Source organism: Hypomesus transpacificus, chromosome 23 (genome assembly GCF_021917145.1).
Source record: "Hypomesus transpacificus isolate Combined female chromosome 23, fHypTra1, whole genome shotgun sequence".
In the NCBI taxonomy this organism is placed as follows: domain Eukaryota; kingdom Metazoa; phylum Chordata; class Actinopteri; order Osmeriformes; family Osmeridae; genus Hypomesus; species Hypomesus transpacificus.
Window position 1 is genome coordinate 15,148,767 of NC_061082.1, and position 24,904 is coordinate 15,173,670.

Here is a 24,904-nt window from a genome sequence, read left to right on the forward strand (position 1 = left end):
CATGAGAACATACTAACTTAGTATGACATTTCCTATTGGTTTGTGAAAGTTCTATTGATTAGTGAATAAGTTAAGTACATGGGACATCCCGTGTCCAAGTTAGGACTGTAATTGGAATGCTTAATAACACCCATTGGAAATGCCTAAGTCCTAGGAATTAATGACTGCATCTTTTGAATTAATGACTGCATTTCAACATATTTGTGAAATAATAAAACACAATGCCTGCCGTTTCCCTCCCACATGAACAACATAGGCTACTCGGAGCAGGTACACATTTGAACAGTAGATGTTCACAGTAAAACAGTAGAGGGAGTCAGATGGCTGAGCGGTGCGGGAGTCGGGCTAGTAATCTGAAGGTTGCTGGATCGATTCCCTGCCGTGCCACATGTTGTTGTGTCCTTGGGCAAGGCACTTCACCCTACTTGCCACGGGGGGAATGTACCTGTAGTTGCTGTAAGTCGCTCTGGATAAGAGCGTCTGCTAAATGACTAAAATGTAAATGTAGATGGTGTAGTTCTGCCAATTTAGTGGAATTTAACCTGATAACTATGGTACACATACAATACATTCATAAAAATAAAAAAAGGACAATGATTACGTTTTTTGGGGTCTCAAAACATCCAACTTAATCCATTTTCAAAATCAATGTTGAACAAAACCGAACGCCAACGGATTGCAAAGTCTACAATGGCCACAGTGGGGAACGCTCTTAGCGTAGAAAATGTTAGCCCTTTGCAAACAGAATTTACATAGCCTAACTACTCCCGCCCACATGAAAGTCATTAGCATACATTGTTGATATCCAAAATGCAATTCTGGATATCCAAAATTCGAATTGTTGATATCCAAAATGCAATTCTTGATATCCAAAATTTGAATTGTTGATATCCAAAATGCAATTCTTGATATCCAAAATTTGATTTGTTGATATCCAAAATGCAATTCTGGATATCCAAAATTCGAATTGTTGATATCCAAAATGCAATTCTTGATTTCCAAAATTCGAATTGTTGATATCCAAAAATGCAATTCTTGATTTCCAAAATTCGAATTGTTGATATCCAAAATTGAATTATTGATATCCAAAATTCGAATTTTGGATATCAAGAATTCATTGGTTAAATAAAATGGCTTGCCATAAACAGCATATTCAATATGCGACGTGCGGGACAAGGAGTGAAAATGCTCTGCGACACAACGCAAAGCGGGACAGGTGGTCACCCTAGTGTCAATAAGCAGGATGAGCCTGTGAAAATTTGGAGCGCGCGCTGTGGAGCAATTCAATTGAATTCAATCATATATAGACATACCAAGGTGAAATTGTTTATGGTACTTCCGAGTGATGTCGTCTTGAACCCTAGTCAAAATTATATTACATTTTACATTTTTAGTCATTTAGCAGACGCTCTTATCCAGAGCGACTTACAGTAAGTACAGGGACATTCCCCCCGACGCAAGTAGGGTGAAGTGCCTTGCCCAATGACACAACGCCATCTGACTCCTCAGAGAGATATTAGATTTATTAACACAAAGATATTGAGGCAATGTGGACATTTACATAAATACACCCCTTTCAGCCATTTTGTATTGCATTTCTTATTCAATTTGACCATTTATAAAAACATGTATTCTACACATCTGTAACTAATTTCAAGTCGATTGGATCTTTTGTTCGTGAGGAGAAGGGTTTTGAAGGTTGTACCAAATTTGGACTGTACAGCAAAATCTATCATGGCGGACCTTATGGGTTCTTGATGCTTTTTTGTTCCCCATGAGAAATAAGGAATGTATACCAATTTCCAGGCATTTTGGAGTAATGGGGCACTGGGGAAATCACGTAAACTTTGGGCGTGTTTTATAGCGCCACCTATGGGCGTACATGGGCCACTAGCCGTCTGGGAGTAATGAGTGACCTGTTGTATCATTGGGCCAAATTGGAAAAAATTGGGTCCAGGACTTTTTGAGCTATTGAGGCATTTAGCAGAGAAGAAAAATAATAATAGGAATACTAACAAAACAATATGTTCCCTCCTACCGGAGCAACCCTAATAATAAGAAGAAAAAACATAGTTGCAAGCAGTGATGTGGGTTCCTCCGCAAAATATTATAAAAATGTACATTGTAGAAGGTCAAGAGTTGGACAACAAGAGCGCAAAAGTACTTCATAGTGGGCCATCTACAATAGGCTGAATGAGGATTTGAACTCATAAGCATAAGGTTACAAGGCAGCCTCTCTATCCTCTCTGCTACACACCAACTGTTGAGAATGTATGAGTAGTAAGGGCCTAGTATTAGCTTTGGTCAGCTTTGGGACAAAGGTTAAGAAACGGTTGACATTTCAAAGTGGAATTGCATGAAATTGCGCATGGTGTTTCATAATAATGTCATCCTGTTTAACTAAACAGATATTCAAATTGCGGCTGGATACAAACCTACAACCTTATACTTTGCAGGTCACTGTCCCAGTCCATTGAGCTATTCTCAGTGTTGAATATTGTCATGTTCAATAACTGTATACAAAAGTAAGCCGTTTCTTCTGTGGTAAGAGTTGTCAGATTTAGCCAAAGTTTAAACTACTCAAATTCAATCATATTTTTTATTGTTGATGGTACTTCAGAGTGATGTCATCTTGAACCCAATAAGATTTGAAAACCATGAGTCAAAATTATATTTGATTTATTGACACAAAGATATTGAGGCAATGTGGACATTTACATAAATACACCCCTTTCAGACATTTTGTATTACATTTCTCATTCCATTTCACCCTATATAAAAACACACCTGCCCGCACACTATCCCCCAATCCATGCCGTTTACCTCCTTCCCAGCACAAGTCAATCCAAAACAGAAATGCTGTAGCGGACGCATGAATTTAGACGTCGACCAAAATGTACCTCCCAAAATCAAAACACATTGCTCTCAACACTGTTTCCAGAATTTCTCTAAGATGGCTTAGACCGCTTTCCAAAACCACAGTCATCTTACAATGAAGAATAGCCTCATTGGCCAAAGGTCTGTAGCACAGTCCATGATGATCTCCTTGCTGACACAAATGTATAAAGGCCGACTCTCAGTTCCGATTAAACCACACAACATGCACTCTCAGGGTGACCAACAAGATTATTTTAACTAACAAACAACAATATTACAAACATCTAATTGAACGAACACAACAACTAAAATCCCTTGCATAGCTGTTGTAACCAAACTATTTACCACAAGTCTTGGCGTTTTTTGACATGCCGCACTGGATGCTGGGTACCCAAGAGCGCTGACGCTGATGATCTAGCTGTGCTCCGACTGTGTGATATGACGAGATGCTACTGACACGCAAAGGTCCCGGCATCTCCTGAAATGTAACGCGTCTTTCTGCCTTGAAGCTGCGTGCGCATCATCATCAAGACCCCATGTATATGACAAGATAACATCCAAGCTAACAATTTTGGCAAATCTGGAATGCAGCTTTGTATACCATATGTAGCCTACTGTGTTATGGTTGTTTGAGTTAAACAACTTGCTTAATGAATTTAATGGCTGTTAAATGTCAAATCCAACTATACATTTATAAAAGAGAGAGTTCCAATCAAATCTGAATTATTTTTAAACCTAGAGGTTTAAAAGACAACCTTTGCCTAAACTGACATGCACCAACTCAGAGAACTGAGTTTCAACATCCATTTACACATTTAGTCTCTATTTTTTACTCTACTCTTAAGGCATAACTATGTTTAACTTAATGTCTGCGCCTCTCTGTCACCAACTGTCTCTGGAGTGGGGGGTGGGGTCTTCACAGGGTTTCTACAGGTGTAAACAAGTTACATTTAAGACTTTTTAAGACCTTTTAATACCCCTTCCAATTGAAATTAAAGCCAAATTTACGATGGAAATACAGATCAAAAGTGGAAATATACAGTAATCTTCCCAAACACTGATGTCTGTTCAATATGAACAGTATGGTAAAATGTACATTGACTAAATGTGTGTAATGCGAAAGGATAACACAAAAATGGAATTTCTGTCCTAAATTATATTTTGTATTAAACAATGGTGGAGCAGAAACTAGCAATTCCATGATTCCATTTTCATCAATATCCTCAAAAAAGCAGTCTGCAGAGCTACTGTGTCTGTGGGGTGACTGTCTGTCTCTGGAGGGGCAAGCAGGGCCTGCAGGCAGGGGCAAGCAGGGCCTGCAGGCAGGGGCAAGCAGGGCCTGCAGGCAGGGGCAAGCAGGGCCTGCAGGCAGGGGCAAGCAGGGCCTGCAGGCAGGGGCAAGCAGGGCCTGCAGGCAGGGGCAAGCAGGGCCTGCAGGCAGGGGCAAGCAGGGCCTGCAGGCAGGGGCAAGCAGGGCCTGCAGGCAGGGGCAAGCAGGGCCTGCAGGCAGGGGCAAGCAGGGCCTGCAGGCAGGCAGTCAGGGTAGGCCAGCTGGATGACGCTGTCCTGGGGTCAGGGCTGAAGAGAAGCTGTCCTGATTCTGACTCTGTCCAGCTAGAGGGGGGTAGTCCAGCAAAGGATCAGCATCCTCTGTTGAACTCTGTTGAGCAGGCCTCTGCATGACCCTACAGACCTGTAAAAGTGAAGAAAGGATCCATGTCAGTTGTGAAAAATGAAGCTTTTTACATCTACACTTGACTTAAACAACAGTTTTGACTGTGAAATGGTCTTGTAGGTTAGTTATAACGAAGTTAAGTCTTGTACTCGCTGTGAAATATTTTACTATTGATTGTTGTACACTGTACAGGTACAGTCCTGCACTTTTTTGTGGTTCATGTTGTTTTAATTTGTAACTTGCATAACTGCATGCTCTTATGGGTTTTCCCTTTTGGCACTTGTTTAGTTTTTTCACAATGTATGCTTCATGTTTTGGCTGCTTGCAATGTTTGGGACTACCTCGTTGTTATGATCAGTGACCTATGCTCTTTTGTAAAGCTCTCTCTTGGAAGTCGCTTTGGATAAAAGCGTCTGCTAAATGCATAAATGTAAATGCAGTGGCATTACTTGAGCTTGAATCCAAATGTGTTGAACTGATGGAGACCCGGCCATGCAAAGTCACTCAAAACATTTGGCTCGATTCCAGGCTCTGGCAAGAGTATTTAGCTCTAAACTGGTCAATATACACATCTGACCAAAGACCAGCTCGAACTTTGCCTGTAAACAGTAATTCTGACTGTCAGAGACCTTTAAATAGGCTGACCGAGTGAAACTAGCCTGGCTAACGGTAGGTCGCTTTCTCAGGAAAATGACAAATGAAATAGGCTTGTTTTGAAAGATCCTTTATACTGGCTATCTTCAGTTGACTCTTGTCTACAAAAAGCAGCCCTCCCTGACGTTTTAGGACTAGAATTTAGTGAATTACGATATCGTTTACACACTGCCAGTGAGTGAGCGAGCCGAGTCTGTCATTGAGGCCAAGTCAACACAATGTACCCTCGGGACGCAGTCTCACTCCACTTGCAAGTTTTCCACAAATCACAAAAATAATCGGAGCATCTGGCTAGAAGTACAATTCCTACATCTCTTAAAGGCTTCCCTCCTCGAGGTTTGGTAACAAACACATTTTTGGTGTCGACCGAACTGTGAAATGGTGAACTTGTGAACATGACGCGACCAAAACATGGCTACCGCCTAACAGTGCGTTCACACTGCTGCGACGCGAATCGCTTGCCTTCCCACAGTTCACCACGCTCGGGGGCGTTTCAAACAGAGAAATGTAGAATGTAGTTCTCTAAAGTCAGTATTGTAGTTGTCATGGCCAAGTGTGCAGACTTGGGTTTACGTAGTTGCAACATCGATCAAAATACAACTTGTATACAACATACAAAACCGTTTAATAGACATACACGTTGACATGTGCAAAAAACGTTTTACTATATTCCTCAGTCTCTGCTAATCTGTCTAGACTGAATTAGAAAGTACAAGCACCAACAACTTCGGCAACCTTGCGCCATGCATTGTTTTTTTTAAATGAACATCTCTGTACAAATACAGCTATGTATCGTACAGGACTGGGTAAGCAGCCACACAAACGATTAGTTTCTCCTTCACCTTGAAACCTAGAAAGCTAGAAATGTTTGCCATAGTTGCTACGTTACGAGAAACAAGAAAACACTCCGATTGGCCATCGCTAGCGAAAATCGCGATGCGAGCAACAACATGTTTTCCATTCATTTTCTATGGAGCCAGGCGAATCGCTTGCGTGGTGCATTTTGGGTAGCGACGCGACGCGACAGTTGAGATTTTCTCAACTTTATGCAAATGAGGAGCGATTTTCGCTAGCGATGGCCAATTGGAGTGTTTTCTTGTTTCTCGTAACGTAACAACCATGGCAAACATTTCTAGGTTTCAAGGTGGAGGAGAAACTAATCGTTTGTGTGGCTGCTTACCCAGTCCTGTAAGATACATAGCTGTATTTGTACAGAGATATTAATTTAAAAAAAAACAATGCATGGCGCAAGGTTTGCCGAAGTTGTGGGTGCTTGTACTTTCAAATTCAGTTTAGTCTCATTACGTAACTTCGTTCTGTGGTAACTAGCTAGCTAGCCCGGCTGGAACTCCCTATCGTATCGACAGATTAGCAGAGACTGAGGAATATAGTAAAACGTTTTTTACACATGTCAACGTGTATGTCTATTAAACAGTTTTGTATGTTGTATACAAGTTGTATTTGATCGATGTTGCAACTACGTAAACCCAAGTCTGCACACTTGGCCATGACAACTACAATAGTGACTTTAGAGAACTACATTCTACATGTAGGTTATCTGTTTGAAACGCCCCCGAGCGTGGTAAACTGTGGGAAGGCAAGCGATGGCAAGCGATTCGCGTCGCTGCAGTGTGAACGCACTGTGAGCCTATGCGGTCTCCCTGGCGCATAGGCTTATTACAAAGACTTTCACGAGCCAAATCAAAATTCTGAGCCGACAGGTCTGTGGGGAATCGCTTGTTCTCCTAAAAGCTGCCCTCTTCTACCTTTTTGATGAATTCGCCGAGATGCTTCATGATTCACTAATTAATTACACAGGGAGAACGCTAGCTACTTTTCGAGTTCGGTTTTCCGTCACTTCAAACTCACGATCTACAGGTCTCAAAGTGCTCAAACCTTCACCATAATTCAAGAGTAGTGTACTTTCAGGAACCCAATCATTTATTCTAGCTTAAAATGTGTAAAAATAGGACTTACCGAACTTGGCTGCCTCCAGCATGGCTATAAGGCAATTCCAGTTGAAAACAACAATGGCCGCCGAAAAAGAATTTATATTCGTAACGGCAGCTGCGATTGGAAGCGAAATTAGGGTGAGGGTGGGGCTTGGTCAGCACACCATTTCCAGAAAGGATGTGTGTGCGTCTTGCCAAGCTCGCGCGTGTCAGTAGGTAGACTTTCGGCGTGTTTTATAGCACCACCTATGGGCGCACATGGGCCACTAGCCGTCTGGGAGTAATGAGTGACCTGTTGTATCATTGGGCCAAATTGGAAAAACTCGGGTCCAAGACTTTTTGAGCTATTGGGCCATTTAGCGGAGAAATATAATAATAATAAGAAGAATACTAACAAAAACAATAGGTTTCCTCCTACTGGAGGAAGCCTAACTAACAAAAACAATAGGTTCCCTCCTACCGGAGGAACCCTAACAAGAATACTACAATACAACAGTGAGTGTGTAAACATTGGACAGTTGACTTGCTCATTGTAATTTATTTCAGTTACACGACATGTTGTCATGTCATACGGGCAACTTCCCCGGTTGCCCGTATGATAATCCGGCCCTGGGGTCTCATTTATAAAGCTTGTGTACGCACAAAACGGGGATGAAAATGTGCATACGCCACTTTACGTGCAAAGGTGGCGATTTATAAAAAACAAACTTGACGGGAGAATGTGCGGTCCTCCATGCAAACTCTGACCCTCCCGTAGGCCTACGCACATTTTGGAAACAGTTGGAATTGGCGACGCAGATGACCGTACTGTAGTCAGACTGCAGAAATTGAATGTGGGAAGAACGTTGCTCGTACTATTTATATATTTTTTTTTCCTCACACACACGTTTTTTTCATTCAATTTCATAATTATCATGAAGATTACATCCAGCAGTGTTATTTGCACTTGTACTAAATGATAATTTTTCCATAAAAACCTTGTACAATCCAACTCAAATTTTAAATCAGAATTCAGCGCTGGTTCACCATCAGATTGTCCACTATGGGAGGGTAGGAGGGGGAGATTCCCCGACTGCATGAAATACAGGATAACATCACATTTCCTACCTTTAGATAACTGCAGAACACAGTGTATAACTAAATATATTTCTTTAATACTGAGCGAATATCCTTATATGTCAAAAACTGGAAATACAGTCGTTAAGCTCCCGTGCAATCGCTACACTCTACGTCCTCGTTATCAGTCCAGACTTTAATAGATACTGTTCATAACAAAAAGCTTTTGTTTTCAAATTGTATCTCGACTCCGGGTATCGTCTGGCACAGTTGACGCCACTCGCACAGTTTTTTTATTGATGATCCCTGGCCACCAAATAATGTGGTTTTCGGGCCTCCACCAATAGGTTAACAGCGTCTGAGAACTTTTGCTTTTTTGGTCAGCATGATTCACCGTGAAGAACAATCGCATGCCAGGGTCATGAGATAGTAGATTAGCATTTATGAGGTGCTTTGCATTGACCATTTATGGTAAAAAATGGGCGTGTTCAGGGAGGGGTAACATGCTGATTCACGTACGCACACTTGTTGGTAATCTGTGATTTATAAAGAGAACATTGCGTACAGGTGTGCGTACGTACGGTTTTATAAATCTGAATTTTTGTGTGCGTACGCCATTTTAGGCGTTGAGAGATTAGGTTGGGAGCTGGGTCTACACTACGCAAGCTATGATGACTTTCACCTTGATATTTTAGCGCGGATGTATACTTAGCCGAATTAAACTGTAGGGGACGTGAACGAGTCTTCGAACCTGTGTGTATGCCTTGTGTATGAAATCACCACATCAAACGTGACGTGCTAACATCGATGCAGCTATGAAGCCGCCGGGTTTGCTTCAGGCGGGCCAAGCACTGATGTAGCGCAGGGGAAGAGTCGTGTCAAACTACTATGTTTGAGTGCAACCGAGGCAAGCCCGTCAGCAGCTGTATCAACCAAGCTAACTAATCTCCTCGCTCACCTGGCTTGAGAAACCCTTTCTCAAAGACTTACTTTTAGTCTTTATTTGGGTAGCACACATATTCTGAATGCCTTCGGCGGAATTCAAATGAGCCATTTTAATCTAGATTAATCTTGATTAATTCCAAGATTATATCCAATATCACTAATTATATTAGGCTATAACTACGTTTATCACGCCATGAACATAACATTCATTACACAATTGTTAAATCTACTTTAAAATAACAGAAATAAACTCTATAAACAACCGTTATGTGTGCAACCATTTGTAAAACTGGCTACAGCAAGGCAGGTGAACTGTAGTTTATCAAACCCTTAATTTCCCTTGTGCTCATTCAGCTCAGGTAAATCAGTGTTCGGCTAATGTTCCCTTTTGTGCTCGTGCCTTATTCGTATCCGCATTGAGCACATTTCCAGGCAATTTTTCTTGACGTAAGCAAATAAATAGGGTGCTAGTTTACCCATTTCGTATTGGTTTCAAATTTAGCAAAAATCAGGAAAAATGATTCTAAGATAGTAGTATAAAAAGCTAGTAGTATGAGCAAGGTTCGAGAATCGAACAAAAGGTATTGGGGGAGATAGGGAATTGTTTCTCTTGTTGGCCAGTTGTAACTGATTTAACTTCTTGTACTTACTTTGAATTATATTATTGTTGCTTGCTTTCCCACAGGTAAACTCTTGCACTTTTGAGGTCGATGTTGTTTAATTGTAACTTGTTTAACTACATGCTCTTATGTTTCTTCCCATTGGCACTTATTTGCTTTTCACAATGTATGCTTCATGTTTTGGCAACCCATTGTTTATGGGGCTATCTCGTTGTTCATGATCATTGATCTATGCCCTTTTGTAAAGCACTCTCTTGGAAGTCGCTTTGGATAAAAATGTCTGCTAAATGAATAAATGTAAATATAATGTAACTCATGTGATCTCACTCCCAAGCTTTTGATAAAACTTGAGGATCCTGTCTTAAATAATAAACTCATTGTAAGGCAATGATGTGGTGGCACATAACAGGTGTAGGAAAACCCGGAGGGCAGACACCAACACAAAAGAGAAAAACTGGTGATGAAACTAGGGCTGCAACTAACGATTATTTTAATAATCGATTAATATGTTGATTCTTTTTTCGATTAATTGATGAATCGGATACAAAAACAAAAAAGCATTGATTTCCAACCCTTTATTCAAAAACAGAACTGACAGTGCAAATTCACAGTACAAAAACCTTCAGAATGTGCACAAACAGGCACACAATTTTGAAAAAGTTATTAATATTAGTGTGGATTTAATGCTATTTTCAGAGATGAGCAATTTATTTGAGTTTTGTTTAAAACTTAATTGAAAATTGAAAGGTTGTGGAAGTAGGCCAGACTTGATTAGAATAATCTGGTGTAAATTTATTAATTTTTTTACACCATTTTGAAAAAGGTTAAGATTTGTGAGGATTAATCTATTTTCAAAAATTAGTGATTTTCTATCATTTTATTCGAAAAAAGTTAAGGCCGTGGAAGTATGCCAGACATTGTTAAGATACTCTGTTGTCTGTTTGAGGTTTTATAGTCATAAAAATATTATAAAAGTCTAAATTTTTAAAAATGGTATGGGTAGTTTTCACCATAGTAACATATAGGCTCATTTAACTTAGCTTGCTTTGACGAGCTAGAACAAAGACAGAGTCAGATATTCAAGTTTACAGTTTCTTTATCCGTCACAAACTTAAGCAGTCACATTAAAAACATGAAGCAAAAAGAACAACGTATATTTGGTGAGTCTGAGTCGTATGTGGAAGGTATGTTCCATATATTATAGGCCTATACCTCTAGTACTATATAGTACTAATAGTATTGATTTTTGTGAAGTTCACATGATGTATCTTGTGTCAGCTTCTTGATTGGATTTGTACCCCATTCTGCCAGTTTTCTGCCTTAGCTCACACTAAGGATCACCACCCTCAGCAATGGAGCCATGAATCTGGCGAGTCTACAACATTGCAAAGGAAAAATGTGTCCTTATCATAGAATTTAGCAACCGAGCAAACCAGATTACTCATCTTAATTACTTTGGGCTACAGAAGTTTGTGAGAGGCCTTAGAACACCGGATGCATTTATCCATATTAGTGCAGTACAGAGCAGTTTATTGGACAATCCTGGAAAGCAGCTGAAATTGTGTACATTAGAAGTTCTCAGCAGCATGCTAGTGTACTCCTAACATAGGTGGCCAAACTTGTGAAAGAAATGCACTTCTTAAATGTTAACATTTAAACTTCATTTGGTTACACATTTAAAATCCCTAGTCTAAATCTGCTATTTCAGTTGTGAGACAATGAACTACATAACAAAAGAAAGATGTAAACAAATATTATTTTCTTTATTTGACAAAACACATTTCACATGTTCAGGTCCCAGAGATGATATTGGTGATCCAATAGCAGCAACTAATTACTTGATCCTTTCTCTTTGTTTCTTCTCGTGATATACACTCAGTTCTGGTTCTAGAAAAAGTCCCAGCTAGAACGCTGACATTATAAAATTATACTTTTCACTTATTCGATGATGATAGAAAATGTCCCTCCTCACATCTTCATTAGGTTCAACTAAATTACATCATCTTTTAGAAAAATACTGCTTGAAGGGATTTCATTTTACACATATGGCATTGAAATCCTAATTAATTTCATAAGTTCAATGTGTGATGCATCTTTAGATGAATGTATCAGATAAAATGAAGTGGACCCTTTTTTTAAAAGGTTTTTATCCATCTTTTCAAAATATGGCATCTTGTTCTTGTGGCATCTTGTTCTTGTTTCCATTTCACCAAATCAACTGCCTCACAATCTTCTCACACATTTCCAGAACAGTCACTGAAGCTCAACTACATATGGAGATGTACAATAGAACAAGGGCCATATTCACAAAACATCTTAAGGCTAAAAGTAGCTAATAACGTGCTGATTTAGGAAAACTCTTAAAAAGTATGGGTTAGTCAGTCCTAATTTTAGGAATCCAATTTAATAGTTCATATTTGTGAAATATTATTTCATTTTAGCGCTAAAACCAGCTCCTAAATCTGTGAAAAGTTAAGGGTCGTCAAGAGGACTCCTAAGTCACTAAAACCAAATCACAAACAATCAAAACATTTCGATGCTGACAAATACGCCTGGGAACGTAAACATTTAAGAAACATTTCATTATAATGAGCTGTTAAAAAAGGTATCGTCGGGTAACATGATTGTAATAGAGTTATCAGGGATGCAGTCACTTATGAAAATGACCAAGTAACACCAGAGATCAAGGTTGACAACTCTACGCTACTTGACCACAGGGAAAATGCAGCTATGCATAGCAGATGAACTAGGTATATTATCTCAGTCATCCGTCAGTAGAACACATAACATTGCATCAAACAATATGCCCTCTGCAAACCTCACATCGACAATTCACACGGTGGTCTTTATGCATATTTGTTTTTCTTTACAAGGTTTAAGAAACGGACAATTAGCTTAACTTATACTAATAAGTGACAAGCTACAATTGAACATTTTTTTTTACATTTTACGCAAATCGCAACATCTAACCTTGTTCTACAATATGTCTATGATGAAATCATTGACAGCGATCCATCCCCCATTAGCCAAACACTGTGGGCATAGTTAGTAAGCTTGTTGATATCATCCTTAGCAACAAGGTCAACCCGCCCTTTGTCTTAGCTTAAAGGTCCCATGACATGCTATTTTTGGATGCTTTTATATAGCCCTTAGTGGTCCAATACTGTATCGTAAGTCTCTTTTCCGAAATTCAGCCGTGGTGCATAATTACAGCCACTATGAGCAGTCCCACAATGAGCTTTCCTCAGGACGTGCCGTTTCTGTAGCTTTAAATGCTAATAAGGAGAAGAGAGGCGGCACCATGCGCTGATGTTTACAGTGGATGTATCGCAATGGCTCGTAGCCCCGTTACTGTAAGATGCTTCGAATTTGCCCATTCTCATCTGATCACCCTGGTTTGCAGAGGTGCACACTCAGTCATTTCAATGAGTGGAAAGGCGGATATCGCGCGCCATAACACCAACAGCACGAACGGTTATCCAAATAACAAAGAAGTGTACAACACTCGCGTTACAGCGTTTGTATTCACACACATACTTGATGCTCTCTACCTTTACATTAGCGACAATAACTGAGCCGTTAGCTGAAGAGCTTATGTTACAGCCACATTCTAAGGGTAGCAAGCTAGGTAACCATATACAGTAAAGCAACATACAAAACTTTGGGAAGTTGTGTCGGTGCATTTCCAGAGAAAATTGATTTTTCCACGCTTGGATGAAGGAACTGTAAAAATACTTTTGTTTTCATTTGTACATCAAAACAGTGAGCAACTGTTATGCTTCGTTAGTTTGCAAGCCATCATGTCTAAGAAAAACCAATATGGCACTCGCACGGTCGTAGCTCTGTTTCTTAAGGGCGGGCCAGGTTCTCTGGGCGGGCAAAGCAGAGAGAGGGAGGTAACCCCCTAATGTGACATCACAATAGGGGGATTTTCAAAACCAAGCTTTTAAGCTCTCTTTTTCTCAAAGGTGGAGAAGAATACCCAGGGCTTGTTTTACACCTTTCAAAATTTCTAGCCACTGGGGGACCAAAGGCAGGCTAGGGGAACTTGTATTAATGTTAAATAACCTCCTGTGAAGTGAAGTTTTCATGTCATGGGACCTTTAAGATTTCTCTGTATTCCTTAGTAAAAGTAGGTCTCAGCAGCTTAGTGAAGATGTTTTAAAAAGAAACTCTTTGCAAATAACTTTTACTGCTGTTTAGGAAAACTCTTAGTGGTAAGATAAGATGTTTTGTGAATACGAGCCCACGTCTGGACAAGTTTTATACTCAACATGCAGTATGTTATACAACACTGTACTTGGGCACTTTCATTATTACGTGACTAAAACAAATCAATCGAGATCACCCTCGATTTTATTCGACAATACTTTATTATACTCCTTTCACACCAAAAACCAGTCAGTTAACAGTATAGTCCCATTCAAGTTATTCAAACCAATGGCTGAATCCAGTTATACTGGTCAAATTTAGTAGGTGTGAGAGATTGTATGACAGGATAAAGCAGCCACCCATATGTACATGGGGGCAAGGGAAGAACAGAACACACCAACCAAAAACAGTAGGGTCTGACCTGCTGACCACAAGAAGGTCGTGCCCAGTTGGCCGTTATTGTATTTGAATAAGAGCCACCAGACTACCTTTCCGGATGTATGGATGTAGAATTGGTTAGTGTGTTGCCAGGAACACCCTCTGGACCCACCACACTGATTAGCAGGGATGGCATCAACAATGGCCAAAAAGACATGCACTATAAATTGAACGTTTATACTTTACTAGATTTGGACACAATACTATATCTACAGAAGTTATGAATACTATTACATAAGGAGATAAGTCATAGCTGATCCCTTGTAAAAGTGTGTTTGGCACAATGAAGCCAAAGGATCCAACCACAGGAGCTAAGGTGATCCAAACACCACAAAATTAGAAGTTATTGTTCCTGTGAAGTTACAATCATAGATTGCAACAACAACACTACACTGAAGAAATCTTAACTTCCACTAATTTCACGCATTGTGTAATTATTTAAATTTTCTGTTGTAAAATTATTCTCATGTCGATTTCATATCAAACTGTTTCATATCCATTCCATGATGTTGACAGATGTGGGATCATATAGTTTTATTTCAATGGTCCGATCAAAACACGGTCTCGCTGAAAAGCATTGAGTTTATTTTTCTTAAGCAGTGCGTGAGCACGCCACTGTTGACCCATCCTTTTCAAAGCTGAGCAATACAAAAGTTTTTAAATTTCAATTTCACGTTTTTTTGTTGCTTGATGAACTTTTTATGTAGATCTCTGAACTGTCAGTCTTGATGAGTCTTTTCTTGAACAACTTTGCATTCATACTGAGAAAAAATAAGCCAAGATAGGTATACATGTAAAATGTACTACAGTGAAAAATCCTTGTTTTGTGAATTCATATTAAAAGATACACATTTTATAAAACTTTACACTTTCACAATTTTGTTGAGTTACAGAATAATCTCAAGTTAAGAAAGTCTAGTGACAAGTTGGATGCAAACTGTGTTTCTTACCATGGCTAGCTGTCTTCCTATGTTTCCCATGGTTATCACACCAGCAAAGAAGATGCAGGGTAACCAGGAGCGAATGTATAGGAAGTCTGGAGATGTATACCTGATATAAAAGAAGAGGTATGTTAGCATAGCAACAAACATTTGGGTTCTCAACTAAATGTATTCTCATTGAATTGAATTGAATGTTTTACATTCCATAAATACATATCACATGTAACATGAGTAAGTCAGATGGGTAGACTTAGAATAGTATTCACAGCATGGATAGCACATTAGGCTGTATTAGATTGTGTTGAGACTTCTGTAGTTATTTTCATAGTGTGGTAATGACTATGAATTGAACATATAAATGCGCCCTGTCCATTGTGTACCATCATGATTTTGGCCTTCTTCCTCAGAATAGAACAAGCCCCAACCTGAAACGTCACTCAAGTATACCACATCATAACCCATGTTGCCCCATTTGGTTTCAGATTAAATGTTTCTTAACCTTACTTGTACATCGGTCTGTGGAGAAAGTGTAAATGTCCAGGATTTTATAATTGAGGATGCCTAGATTTTGAAATTACAATATTGTATGTTATGCATCATATCTGCAACACTAAGTCACATTTGTTGGTTGATTTAACATGAGTTTGGAATTATTTCTATTTCACCAGGAAATGTATTTGTGTGTGTGTTGGCAGTGTAATATGTGCAATGTAAAAAAATAAAATAAAAGGTTTAAGTGTACTTACTGAAACACTCCATTGTGGACTAGGAGTTGAGTGGCCAGGGTGGCCAGCAGGGCAATGCCCACACCAAGGCCAAAACCACTGCGTGAGCGGTCAAAGGTCCACCACAGGCCAACTGAAAGGGCGGCCAGGGTCAGGGACAGCTGCACATTGTTAGCAAAGTCAACTTTCTGAGGGAGGTGGTTAAGGTTCGTACATTAATATCATAACAACTACAGAATAATGTACTATTGTAGTTGAATTGATGTTATTGTTGTACTGTGTCTGGTAAAATAAATAAAAATACAGCCCATTCCTTGGTACCAACCATTGAAAAACTGTTAGGACTGAACTTATGGTTCTTGAATATCTTCTGTACTTACTATATGCACTTGAGATAAAGCATCCGCAAAATTATTCAAATGTTAATTTTATTCCAAAGCAATCTACAAAGGCTGCATCACAACTTGGTTACACAAATTTACAAACAGGACAATGTAGTATTTAGCTTATGATTGCTACTAAGGGTCTGCACATGATGTTTGTCTCCCGTAATGTTTACATTATATTTTCCACAGCTAACAGTGGTCACATTTTCATGTAAAATAAAATAACATGATTGATGGCAAAACTATTTGCGAATTCTATGATGAAATACAAGATTGTTTTCGTACAAAGACTTTAAAAGTTTTGCCAAAACTGGCAATGATTTGATACTGTAACGATGTTAATTGTCAAAGCCATGGGTGATTTTAATGTTCTATTGACTTAGAAAGATACAGCACTGGCGTGGTTGATACCCACAAACACAGCTACGCAACGCATCACACTCGACCATTCACGCTTGAATTTGTGAGGCTCTCCCAGACGACTGTCGATGCAAGGGTACAGCAGACCAATCATGGCTGATAGAAAAAAAAAAAAAAAAAAAAAGAGAAAGTGGGATAGAGAAAGAAATTGAGTAGGCAGCAAATAAATCAAGCAACCATCTTCATTGCTGCACCAGCATACAAGTATTGTCCAGAGACAGCAGCAAGGCTGTATCCAACTATTTTGTATCCTATATAGTTTTAAAATATAGCTGCAAGCAGCAATGGGGGGGCCAAGCAAATCAGACAACCCAAAGAAACATTTTAAACATCCTCAGTACAAGGTTCCATCAGTATATTTAGCAAGTTTGGTGTCAATGCAGCAAAGATTTCCTGAGAAACGACCCAACATCCTATTTGGCGGCTTTGCTGCCAATTTAGATAGGCTGTACAGGAAAAACGGTTTTGAGAAAGGACAAAAAAACGTGATAACTTTTGTGAGGCTTGATCTGAAGAATCTGTGCTTTTATCATAAATTCAAAATGGCGGCTGCATCAATTTGGCTGGTGTCGTAAATTAACATGTGTGTGGAATTGCCCAAGATATTAACAGACAAAGGAATCACTTTAAAGCAGAGGTCTTCAACCCTGGTCCTCAAGGACCCCCTGTCCTGCAAGTTTTAGATTTTTCCCTGCTCCAACACACCTGATTCAAATGAATGGTCGTTAACAGGCTTCTGCCTAACTAGATAACGACCCACCCATTTGAATCAGGTGTGTTGGAGTAGGGAAACATCTCAAACGTGCAGGACAGCGGCCCTCGAGGACCAGGATTCGACACCCCTGCCATAGAGGGTGTTGAACTCGTGTTGATTCAGGGAATCCATACCTCATCTTTGGAAATCAGGCATAAGGTTTCTAAAGGCAGACCCTCCAAGAATTCACAATGTTGCGATCGCACCAATTCACGCGAATTCAACGATTTCCCGCGAATTCAGCGCAATGTTGCAATTTTAACCAATCACCGCAATTTTCCCTTAACTTTGACCAATTATCGTCGTCTCACACAACTCTCTCCAGTAGGGGTTAAATCCAGTGTTGCGCCTGAACATGTTCATTGAACGAAAGCTCATGAACTCATTCATAATTTTGGTGAACGTGAACTGAACGTACTGTTACTGCCTGATAAACGATACTGTGAAGGCGTTCATTCTGGTGTCTGTGAACTCTTTCACTCTTTTTAATTTCGTTCAATAAGGTGCCAGATTTCTAGAGACTTCAAGGCAAAAATCACACCGTTAACAGTCCTGTATCCAGGGTTTCCCAACCAGTCCTCCCTTAAATGCGAATGTAAATCCTGGTTGTATAAGGATAAAAAATTGGATATGATGAAAATTGGCATTTTGGTAAGGTTATTTAGGCGACCCTTTTTCAATGGTTTTATTATTTATTTTACTATTTGATTAAAATGACAGTTCTCTCTACAGTCAGTGCTCGCGCAATAAGGTGGAACGTAAGGGAGATACCCTTTCCAAAACTTGTAAGGGCGTAATAGTTTGTGAAAGACCCAGAGAAAGACAAATATCCAACGAGGCAAAATCCTGGACAATTTTGGAATCCCTGCCGGACGTATTTTTTAGGTCTCGAAAAGAGGATATGTCCAGGTAAAAGAGGACGTCTGGTCACCCTAGTTTTATTCTTTAATGAATGTTTGTTAATTACTTAATTTTCAACCAATAACTCAATTAAAATTACAAAGAGGGAAATTCACAACATTGTTTTCGCATCTTTCACTTGCTCCCGCAATTTAATCGCAACAAACACCTAAAAAAACACAGCAACTTTCATCACAACTTTTTGGAAAAGCTACCGCAAAATCAGGAATTTTAGCCCGCAACTATCACAAAAAAGACCCGCGAAATCCTGGGGGGACTGAAAAATTTACGTGTAAACGCACTTCCAACTTTTGCAATTGGTGGTGATAGAGTGCTCCAATGAGAGACATGAAACTGGGTGAAATTGATGAGGAGACTATCCTTAATGTGTGCCAAATTTCACAACTTTTCCCATATGGTTCTAGGGGCTGCCATAGACTCCAATGGGAGAACAAGATATGTAATACGGTGTTGCCTTCAGGATTTTTATTAGCAGTGGGGGCAGGTCTGTCCAAACAACATGCCCAGCTCCGCCACCAAATGTTTTACGTATGAAACATACCTAGAACATGCATTTCTTGCTGAAAATGTGTTGGAATGCTGAAATCTGATTTTTTTTAAATGGCTGAAAATATAGAAATTAGAAAATACTAGAGGAGAGAAGAAGTAGGCTAGTTAGTCGTAACAACGCAGCAACGCAGGATTCAGAACGCAGCGGCCCGCCTGGTCTACAATCTACCCAGACGCTCCCATGTTACCCCGCTCCTCATCTCTCTCCACTGGCTACCCATCAACGCCTGTATCAGATTCAAGACCCTGGTACTGACCTTCCGAGCAGTGAACGGGACTGCACCCTATTACATCATGTCTCTCCTGCAACCTTACACCCCCAACCGTCACCTACGGTCTTCTTCAGACAACCGCCTGGTGGTCCCACCGCTAAAGACCGCCGGTCCCAACACAAGCTCTTCTCCTGCCTGGCCCCCCAATGGTGAAACCAGCTCCCCACCTCCATCAGGGACACTGACTGTCTCCCCACCTTCAAGAAAAGGCTCAAGACGCACTTGTTCCAGGAGTACAAAGGCACTTAGGAATGCTTGGCTGAACCTGATGTTAGTTTCCTCCAGGATCGCCAATTACTCTTATTGAGTGACTTGTTGCTCTTGTAGGTTATTTATAACGAAGTTAAGTCTTGTACTCGCTGTGAAATATTTTACTGTTGATTGTTCTTCTACAGCACAGGTGTCAAACTCAAGGCCCGCGGGCCAAATGTGGCCCGCCACGTCATTTTATGTGGCCGCGGAAGCTTAATGGGCTATTGAAATAAGTCTACGCTGCTTTACAGCGTGCATTGACCATAAACGACATCTCTCAACATGCATTTCGATTGTGTTACGGCAAAGTGACGACATCCCGCCTCTAGAAAGCAGTGTATGCACATCAGTGTTAAACGCAAAGTTTAACTGGGTGAAGGCGAGCATGGTTTGAATGACAGCACTCCAATGCAGCCGGTTCTGCGAACGTACCCCATGTGCATTTTCAGCCAAGGTCCTCGGGCATTCAACCCAAGTTGGTATCGCTCTCGAACTTGGTTAGAGTACTCAGCCAAGCTAGCATGTTTCTGCTTCCCTTGTCGACAATTTGGAGCCAGAAATGATGAAGACATCACCTTCATTAGACAAGGTTTTACCAATTGGAAAACGGCAATGTTTATTTTACATAAAGCTCAAAAAGCTATTCTGCGTTCAAATGAAGGGCAAAAAAAGTTTTGCTCTTGCGCTATGCGCGCTTGCATTTTGTCACCAAACACTGAGAAAAATTTGCAAATTTATCCTCCAAGAAAAACAGCAGATTGTCCAAGAATTAAAAGGCGGACTTCAAATCGCAGCATAATAGGCCCTATGTTCACAAAAGCTACAACAAAAACACCATGTTTTTACATCGTTACTGACGTTACATCGTAGTTACAACTGGCCCTTTGACGGCAACCATAATGCTGATGTGGCCCTCGGTGAAAATGAGTTTGACACCCCTGTTTTACAGGTACAGTCCTGCACTTTTTGTGGTTCATGTTGTTTTAATTTGTAACTTGTATAACTGCATGCTCTAATGGGTCTTCCCTTTTGGCACTTGTTTAGTTTTTTCACAATGTATGCTTCATGTTTTGGCTGCTTGCAATGTTTGGGACTACCTCGTTGTTATGATCAGTGACCTATGCTCTTTTGTAAAGCTCTCTCTTGGAAGTCGCTTTGGATAAAAGCGTCTGCTAAATGCCTAAATGTAAATGTAACAAGAATATTATAGTTTTAACAGCTGAAATTAGTTGGGATAGTAATAGCAGTAGCAGGTACAGTAGCCTTAGTTAGTGGCGGAGCAGGATGCACCGCCACTAACCAGGGTCGGATGTACGTTCTTCAAGTGGCACATCATTTGAGTCGTGGAGGAGTTGTATTTATACTCAGCTTTGCAGTGTTGGCAGTGAAAAAAGTAATTTTTAAGCCAAAATGGTCTCACGCTACACTTCGCCGTGACCTCTTCATTTTTACTTTTGAAATACATGGAAACTCGCCGGTAACTGAGTAGGCCTGTGGCGTTTTTTCCCAAACATTGGCTTCGTTTGGTAAAATGTTTAATTGCTGCCACATAGCTAAATCCATTGCATTCCTTCAAGACTCACACTACGCAACAGAACACGCATTAGTTTTATCAATGAACAAATAATGTCATCAACTAAATTTTTAATGGTCGATAATCGATCGTCGATTAATTATGCCCATCCCTACTTTACACTGACATGCAGTTAATAACAATTATACATTTGATTTGGTAGGTCCTTTCTTAGTGCTGTTGTATGAGTGATGAAGATAAATACTGACTTAAAACCAAATAAGAGTATATTTAAGAGTATTTTCATTGTGCATATGAGTACTTTGTTAAGGTAGTCTAATATTATAACACTGTAGCTTGCATAACTTGCATCAAGCTGTGTATGTTGTCTTTACATGAGTTACCTGAGGCTGTACCACAGCAGGGTGGCACCCACCAGGCTGAGGAAAAAATACTACTGATGACATCTGGGGGGAAGAGAGTGACGTTCCTCTGGATCTGCAGCAGGTTGAGCACCAGGGCCAAGAACACCCCAACGGAGAACAGCATGGCCCCACGTATCACCAGGTTGGTGGTTCTGTTGGTGATTACACCAATATACGGTCCTCGAGAAGGTAACTGCTGTGAATCACTGGCCATTGCTGTCAACTATGGCTGGCAGGGCCAGGGCATCCGTAGCTGTCAGAGGACAAAGCAACTCTATCCTCCTGTGATCTCACTGCCCAAGCTCCTTAGCTCTGGTGATCTCTCATACATCCCAAGTAACCTGCTAAAAAAATACAACTTGTTGTGATTGTTCAGTTGAGTTTACAGACCCAAAAAGGATAGTTAATACATTTGAGTATATACAAAAAAAAGTACTTTTGGGCAGCTAAATACAGGTGCAGTTTACAAGTGAGGGCAGGAATACAAATGATCACTGATCACCCATACAAAACTACTTTAACCTGGCAGGCACACATACTAATCAGTTTACTTGAGAAGTAGCTAGTTATCTACAGGTTAGGTATCTAAAACTGTTTCAAATAACAGGTTTGAATCAGATAAGCAAAAAAGTTGCAATTTAACTAGCTAATCTAAAAGTAGGTTGGCCTAAATGACTATGTGCTACTAATGTAGCTAGTTATTTCTTTAGTGTGTTGTTAATGTGTTTGTCTAATAAGGAAGATGGGTTCCTCTATTGTACTTAATATAGGCAGCACATGCTAGTTAAGAAGAAACGATAGATTATCCCCGATATAGCAAATAAACCTAGTCTAATTGAAACAGATACTACAGCGCAGGTAGATAGCATACACCATCTGTACCACGTTAACAATACCACAGTGGATTGCAAACAGATGGGTTGCTTTTAAATGTCAGTGTCCACAAAGGTAGACTACGCGATGTCACGAAGGTGTTTATAATATCAACTGGTACAACAAGCACTACTTTATCAATCTACATATAATATATTATCCATAGGAAGCTAGCTGGTGCCAGTTGTCTATGATGAATCTGAAACGAAACGTTGATTACAGTAGGCCCTACTAACTATGGTTAGGGTTAGCTCTAGGTTTCAACTTCCTTCTTAGTATGAGCCAGCTAACAAGCCTTTTAGCTCATGAATCATGCTTCCTTTCATTTGGACTCGACCTGGAATATTTAATTACATTTAAGTCAATGACATGAAAAAAATTACAACGAATTAGCCTTGTTAGCACTACCCCTCATCATTCAACTTAATCTTAAACAAGTTATTTGCTAGTCTAGCTAGCTCTAGCTAGCTCTACAATACTGGTAGCCTACTTTTGTGCATTTTTGCACTTTACATTTTAAACTGTAGTGTTAGCTCTACGTCTTAATGTTTTTTTCCTTCCTTATTTTAGTTACAATATGTGTAAACTATTGCATTGATGTGTTCTCTCTAGCCTACCTTTTATCCGGTATCGTACTATGAATTGGCAACACACAGTATCAACAGAGAATGGCTGTTTATCAATCCACGTTTTTTTCCGTTCTTGTGTTCTTGCGAACTCGTTTGACGTAATCTTTCATTGCCCAAGTACGGTTCCAATCCAAAGAACACAAGTCACCAAGAACGCCAAAAATACCCGGAAATGTTCCTGATCCGACCTTTTATCGAGGATGCATCGAATGCAAGCCCCCACCCCTCGCCCCTCGGCTTGAAGCAACGGCCCCGGTGGATGTAGGTGGTATTGCATTACGGTTAGGTTTCCGACTCTTCCGGTCTTTTTTATTCTATTAACTCCAGTCAACATTTACAAAACTATCTCCCCCAATAATTTTTTGTTCGATTCTCGAACCTGGCTCATACTACTAGCTTTTTCATAGAATAATTGTTCCCGATTTTTGCTAAGTTTGAGACCAATCCGAAATGGGTAAACTAGCACCCCATTTATTTGCTTACGTCAATAAAAGTTGACTGCAAATGTGCTGGCGGATACTAACAGGGCACGAGCACCAAAGTTCACATTGGCCGATAGCCGATTTACATTGAGCTGAATGAGCCTTAAATTGAATGAGCATAGGGAGAAATGGCTTGAGTTGCCTGCCTTGTTGTGACAAGTTTAGCAGATCGTTGTCACACTTACATTAAAAGTTGTTAATATAGTTTATTCCCGTTATTTTAAAACGGATTGGATTTTTCGTAAAAACGTTCATGACATGATGGCAAAGATATTGTGTTAAGCGCGAGCATAGATTGTTGACATGTCTATCTGGAGCAAAGACGAAGATTAATACTGTAACTGTTAACCACAATAGGAAATGATATATATTTAAATAATATTAGTTTTTAGTTAGTCTTTTTTTGATCGTGCCAGACTGCTGTTGTGGGACAATGAAGGTCCTCAGTGACTATGTTTCACCCCCACTTACATCTGATGGTAACGTCTTGTAGCCTATATGGTTCTATGAATATGCCCCTTTCAAAGGCAAATGTTCAATAAAGTATATTTTAGACACACTTCTCGAGCTTTTATTTATTACATTATTAACATGTCTTGTTAGATCACTTTATATCCATTAAAAGACGTTTGGTTTTCTAGGTTGAACATATAAAACACAGGCCACATTTCTACACCAATGATAAATTGAAGGCAGTGTGAATTTGTGGCATTTCGTTTGAATATAAAGTTGACAGTAAGCTATGGTAAGTCTGCATTATGGAAGATTTCGGTTACCTAAATAACTAAGCTTTCTTTGCCTGGCGAGAACAACGACGGAGCTGTTCATGTTAACAGTTTATTTCATCCGATACAATGCATTGGAAATCATATGTCACGAAGAAAAAAAGCAAAATATGTGATGAGTTCCATCTAGAATAGCCCTATATTTAGCCCTATAGCCTATTTCTAAAAAACAAGTAGAAGGAATATTATACAGTGACAGAATACATTTCCGTTAAGTTTGCATCATGTCATTGATTCTTATCGGACTTTCTGCCCATAGATTCTGCCTTAGCTCACACGCTCGGGACCATATAAATCTATACTCGCGACTGGTTGTCGCAAAGTATGACGTGTACAGCTAGTTGCAAGCGTGCCCGAGGTCTCGGAGCTAGGGGAAAAAAGAGCCACTGTTTAAAGCTGGACCGGAAGACACGGAAGTGGAAATATGGCCGCGCCCGTTCTCGCGCTCTCGCTTGCCTCACTGCGCCACTGAGCACTTTTCATAGAAATGAATGGGGACGCCATCTTGGAAGACAAAAGTAGCTTACTCTAGTTATATTAACTCTATGGGATGGTTTTGTTGCCCTCTCTTATAAAAAAGAGAAACATTTTGAGAAATAGGAAATAGC

General features: G+C 39.9%; 1 protein-coding gene across 2 annotated transcripts; it reads right to left on the bottom strand.

The window, feature by feature from the left end:
- Positions 1-13,812: 13,812 nt before the first annotated feature.
- On the bottom strand, positions 13,813-23,144 carry insig2 (insulin induced gene 2). 2 transcript variants are annotated; one of them, XM_047047240.1, is made up of 6 exons: positions 23,018-23,144; positions 21,507-21,871; positions 16,813-16,937; positions 16,057-16,223; positions 15,320-15,419; positions 13,813-15,130 (listed from the first exon to the last, which is right to left on the bottom strand). In XM_047047240.1, the coding sequence occupies exons 2-6, from the start codon at positions 21,739-21,741 to the stop codon at positions 15,089-15,091; spliced, it is 669 nt and encodes a 222-aa protein (XP_046903196.1). In that variant the 5' UTR covers positions 21,742-21,871; positions 23,018-23,144; the 3' UTR covers positions 13,813-15,088. The 2 variants fall into 2 exon arrangements, with proteins under 2 accessions (XP_046903196.1, XP_046903197.1); XM_047047241.1 differs by having other exon boundaries at positions 21,507-21,868; positions 23,018-23,143.
- Positions 23,145-24,904: the final 1,760 nt, after the last annotated feature.

Excerpts from the sequence above, each read along its gene's own strand:
- insig2 (XM_047047240.1), bottom strand. The coding sequence starts at position 21,741 with ATGGCCAGTGATTCACAGCAGTTACCTTCTCGAGGACCGTATATTGGT. Across the intron at positions 16,938-21,506 it reads CTGCTGTGGTACAGCCTCAG|CCATGATTGGTCTGCTGTAC; the intron begins GTAACTCATGTA and ends TTTTTCTATCAG. Across the intron at positions 15,420-16,056 it reads GTCCACAATGGAGTGTTTCA|GTATACATCTCCAGACTTCC; the intron begins GTAAGTACACTT and ends CTTTTATATCAG.